This window comes from Euleptes europaea, chromosome 6 (genome assembly GCF_029931775.1).
Source record: "Euleptes europaea isolate rEulEur1 chromosome 6, rEulEur1.hap1, whole genome shotgun sequence".
Taxonomy (NCBI): Eukaryota; Metazoa; Chordata; class Lepidosauria; order Squamata; family Sphaerodactylidae; genus Euleptes; species Euleptes europaea.
This window is the reverse complement of record NC_079317.1, coordinates 77,259,138-77,264,280: the sequence shown is the minus strand read 5'-3', so window position 1 is coordinate 77,264,280 and position 5,143 is coordinate 77,259,138. Positions and strand designations below refer to the sequence as shown.

General features: G+C 42.8%; 1 protein-coding gene across 1 annotated transcript; it reads left to right on the top strand.

The window, feature by feature from the left end:
- The first annotated feature begins 936 nt into the window (after positions 1–936).
- Positions 937–3,425, top strand: KCNA4 (potassium voltage-gated channel subfamily A member 4). Its single transcript, XM_056851444.1, has one exon. It carries the CDS (start codon positions 945–947, stop codon positions 2,940–2,942), a length of 1,998 nt encoding a protein of 665 aa, XP_056707422.1. The 5' UTR covers positions 937–944; the 3' UTR covers positions 2,943–3,425.
- Positions 3,426–5,143: the final 1,718 nt, after the last annotated feature.

Here is a 5,143-nt window from a genome sequence, read left to right as displayed (position 1 = left end):
AGAGAGGCATACAGGCACAGGGTGGAAAAATGTGTGTGTAGTGTGGGTGGGGTGTACAACGCTGGAGAACCGGGAGGCAAATCTGAGCGCTTTGTTATGAAATACCCTCTCCAGACTACAACCCAACCTTCTCTGTTCTTTTCTTCTTGTTGTTTGTGTGACTGTATGTGCCTCAGGTCAAGAGAATAACCAAAGGGCGATCCAGCCTCTCGTCTCCAATGGGGGAGGCAGCAGCGCCGGCTTTTCAATTCTCTCCTCCCCCTCCTTTTCTTGCCATAATGGCTGTTGCTCTGGACGATGCCCTCCCAAACGTAAGGCACTGCTGACCGACCAGTGGAAAGTGGGCGTGCTAAGACCTCCTCACTGTGGAAACCCAGCAATGGTTGGAAGTCCCTTCAGCTTTCTGAACGGCAGTCTTCATCAGCAGTCAGATCACTAGGCCCAAGCATGCGATGGAGGCAAATTCTGAGAACACTGGCTTGTTTGCACGCGGTTGTTACCGAGAACGAAAAACCTGACACTTCTGAACCACTATCCTGCTGACTTTGCTTAGGCTCGTTCCTTGCTGGAGGCTTCATGGAAAATCATGAACTCGGATTTGTGGATTTCACATAGGCCACAGGAGAATCCCCAAAGCAACGGAATCTCAAATGTGAAAGGGCAAGATCCATCAATATGTCCTAACAACACTGAAGGACTATTCATTTCGCTGCACTTGTCCAAACCCCTCGCCGTAATTTGTGTCAAACCTTTGGGGCGCCAAGAAAATGGAGCACTCACCTTTTGGAAACACACAACGTCAAAACACAGGCGTGCGAATTGGCTGCAATCGTTTCCCAAACCTAAATGGTCTTGAAGTGCCCATGCAAAACATCCAGTGGTGACTATTGACAAATCAGACATTTTCTTCCTTCTTCGTGAGTCTTTTAGCAAACGGTTCCACCATGGAGGTTGCAATGGTAAGCGCAGAAAGCTCTGGGTGCAACAACCACCTGCCGTATGGGTATGCGGCCCAGGCACGAGCCAGAGAAAGAGAACGACTGGCACAGTCCAGGGCAGCAGCAGCGGCTGCTGTAGCGGCTGCCACAGCCGCTGTAGAAATGGGGGGCTCTGGAGGAGGAGGACCTTATCATCACTATCACCAAGAACAGGGTCGTGGGGCTTCCTCCTCCGCCTGTGGCAACAATGCAACACGCAGTGGGCACCACCAGAGCAGCAGAAGAAGAAAGCAAAGGAGGAAAAAGAGTCATTACCTCGGTGGCAGAGAGTTTGGCTCCTCCTTCCCTTGCTCGGAGTTGCTGCCCCTCAGTGGTTCTGAGGAGAAGATCCTGAAGGACTTGAGTGAGGAGGAGGAGGAGGAGGAGGAAGAAGAAGAAGATGAAGACACCGAGGAGGAAGAGGAGGAGGAAGAAAGGAAGGTCTCCTTCAGCGATGAAGGTGGCAATGATCAGTATTCCTATTCAGACCAGCCTCCCGATGATGGGGCTGGACCTGGGGGCTACACTTCGGTGCGCTACAGTGAGTATGAGTGCTGCGAAAGGGTTGTAATCAATGTCTCAGGCCTGCGATTTGAAACCCAACTGAAGACCTTGGCTCAATTCCCTGAGACCTTGCTGGGCGATCCAACAAAGCGGGGCAGGTTCTTTGACCCGCTCCGGAACGAGTATTTCTTCGATAGGAACCGGCCCAGCTTTGATGCCATCCTTTACTATTACCAGTCCGGTGGGAGGCTGAAAAGGCCTGTTAACGTGCCCTTTGACATCTTCTGCGAGGAAGTTAAATTCTATGAACTTGGAGAGGAGGCCATGCTCAAATTCCGAGAAGATGAAGGTTTTGTGAAGGAAGAGGATGACAAGGTGTTGCCGGAAAATGAATTTAAGAAGCAAATATGGCTGCTTTTCGAGTACCCGGAGAGCTCCAGCCCAGCCCGAGTCATTGCCATCGTCTCGGTTTTGGTCATTTTAATCTCCATTGTAATTTTCTGTCTGGAGACCCTGCCAGAATTCAGAGATGAAAAAGAGCTCATTTTGACCTTAAACCTGGAGAATGTTAATGAGACACTACAACTGCAAGGTGGGGGGCACACTATATTTAACGATCCTTTTTTCATCGTGGAAACGGTTTGCATCATTTGGTTCTCTTTTGAGTTTACAGTGCGCTGTTTTGCTTGCCCCAGCAAAGCGACCTTCTTCAAGAACATCATGAACATCATAGACATTGTCTCCATTTTGCCTTACTTCATCACCCTGGGCACAGACTTGGCCCAGCAACAGGGCAGTAACGGTCAGCAGGCTATGTCTTTTGCTATCCTGAGGATCATTCGTCTCGTCAGGGTGTTTCGTATCTTCAAGCTCTCCAGACACTCGAAGGGTTTGCAGATCCTGGGTCACACGCTCCGGGCCAGCATGAGGGAACTTGGGCTCCTGATCTTCTTCCTTTTTATTGGAGTCATTTTATTTTCCAGCGCTGTTTATTTTGCAGAAGCTGACGAGTCTGCCACCCATTTTCAAAGCATCCCAGATGCCTTCTGGTGGGCTGTGGTGACCATGACTACTGTTGGTTATGGGGACATGAAACCCATAACAGTGGGTGGGAAGATAGTTGGGTCCCTGTGTGCCATTGCAGGTGTGTTAACCATTGCTTTACCAGTGCCAGTGATTGTCTCCAACTTTAACTATTTTTATCACAGAGAGACAGAAAATGATGAACAGACCCAAATGACGCAAACTGCTGTCAGTTGTCCGTACCTTCCGACAATACTCAAGAAATTCCGAAGTTCACCTTCTTCTTCTACAGAGGACAAATCAGAGTATTTGGAGATGGAAGAAGGGGTTAAAGAGTCTCTTTGTGTAAAGGAGAAAAAATGTCAGGTCACAGGAAATGGCAATGAGACAGCAAAACAGAACTGTATAAATGCAAAATCTGTGGAAACGGATGTTTAACTTTGACTGTTTCCAAACCTATTTATGCATTAAGGAATGCATTGGTTAAAAAATGAAATATGCAAACAGGAGTCTAAACAAGCATATAGAAATATGCCGTTTACTGGTTAAATATGAATAAAAAGGCATTAGTTAAGTTGTATTACATATCAAGTAAATGATATAACTTGTGGAGGGGGCTTTACCTGAAGTAGTTTCAAAGTCTATATTTTTACTAGAATGCAGGTGTTTTGCACATGAAGGAGATAATTTTACTTTTAAGAAGGGCATATTTAACTGCCCACCCCATTCACTACCCAGTGGTAAAAGTTGGCATTTAAAGGTATTTACTATGTAAGAAACGATGAAGTTCAGTAGCCATGTATTCATTTGTTAATGCTTTAAGAACAACTACCATAATTCAATGGATTCCATAGTCTTTTATTTGAAAATGCTAAAGATGGTGGTGGGAGAAAAAGTTACTCTATAGGAAGTCCAAATTGAATCTTAAAGTGTGTGTGTGTGTTTTTTTAAAAAATAGTGGATATGCAGTTCTTGAAGAGGCTGCTGAACCCGCAGAAATGGTTTATTTTTGTAACACTCTTTTGGAGACACTGCAGCATTTGTTGAGTAATACATAGAAGAACAAAGAAGAAAATCGTTTGACATGGTCTGGCTGTGGAGGCAAACTGACTGGATTGCTTTTTTTGCACTACTTTATATGCTGGAGATATTCTGACAGAGACTTCATACTGTGAATGTTTACTAATGTTCAATGACAATCATTGGAAGAGTGAATCCCGCCTCTTTATTTTCTTGTATTTTTCTTTGCGTGATGCTGATTGGCTACGCGGCGAACATGACATGAGTTCCATAGTCTTTAATTATGATTATCTGTGATATGGAGAAAAAAAGGATTGTGAAGTAAAATTTTATAATCATTTTTTCCCTAAATCAGTCTTTTCCAAACCATCGTACCAAAAACAATACATAATTTCTCTCATTCTGTTTCCTTAAGAAAAAATTATTTTAAATACTGTGTGTGTGTGTGAGAGAGAGAGAGAGAGAGTATACATGCGCATGTATGTGAGCACTTGGAGTATCAGGGGATAGTGATCAAAAAACTGTCTAGAGCAATAGTCACAGAGATTATAAGATGCATATAGTGCAGGAAAGACACCACAGGATCAGGTTCTAAGGTCTTGTATTTTCTTTACTACCTAATATAATATTTAGAATCCACAACTGGTTAAATATTTCAGAATGCTTGAAGAATCTTGACATAGCAATACAATGTTGAACTGGAACATTAATTGGCATTAACAATCTCTGGTTTGCAGATGTGGTTTAGGGTTCCACTCTCTCCTCAGCCTTTAATTAGTACATGCAGCCATTTGATATTTTTTTTTTGAAATTAAGAATAGGAATTACGAGACTCAGAATTAATAGTTTGAAAATTAAATGTATGCATCCAGTTTTATTCCTGCACAGGGCAAAGCTACACCCTCAGGATGTCCTCTTTTTATAGGCAATGGAAGCAGTAACATAGCAACGGGTCCACGATGAGATACAGAACCTAGAAAGTGATTAAGAAGATATTCTTCAGCATGATGTGTACTTGCTGAGGAAAAAAATAGAAGCTTTGTTGAATCTAGAATTATTGTGAAATATATGCTTGAGATGGCTTGCTGGAGAAGATTATTGTTGATGGACAATTTGAGACTGGAATGAGTTTGGCAGAGGAATTCTGGGTTATCTAAGTAACTTCATTCTGTTCATACAGGAACCTTGAGGTACAGAGTTGGTTTTAAGAAGCAAAAGACATTTATAAATTAAATAAGTTGTGTACCAAACCAGTTATTGGATAGTCTAGAAATGTAGGATTTTGGATGAAAAGAACGGCTGAAAATTCCAGAACTGAAAGGAGACTTCCTCAAGACAAAGACTAGATTAACAGTGGTATGTTTTTAGTGCCACCTTGTCCTTTCTTATCTTGCCTTTTTTTCTTTTTAAATGATTGATAAGGCTGCAGTGTTGAGCCATGAATCAGTTAGGTTTGTCGATTTAAAATATTTTTTTCGGTTCAAAAGGAATAGGGAATTAATCAGGCTGCTGACATTTTAACAATGTTGATTATTTTTATATTAGTATTTACTATGGGTGTCAGGGACCATCTTAGAAAAAAGATGCAGATTTTATGGAAAGCTTTGATCTGGGATCTG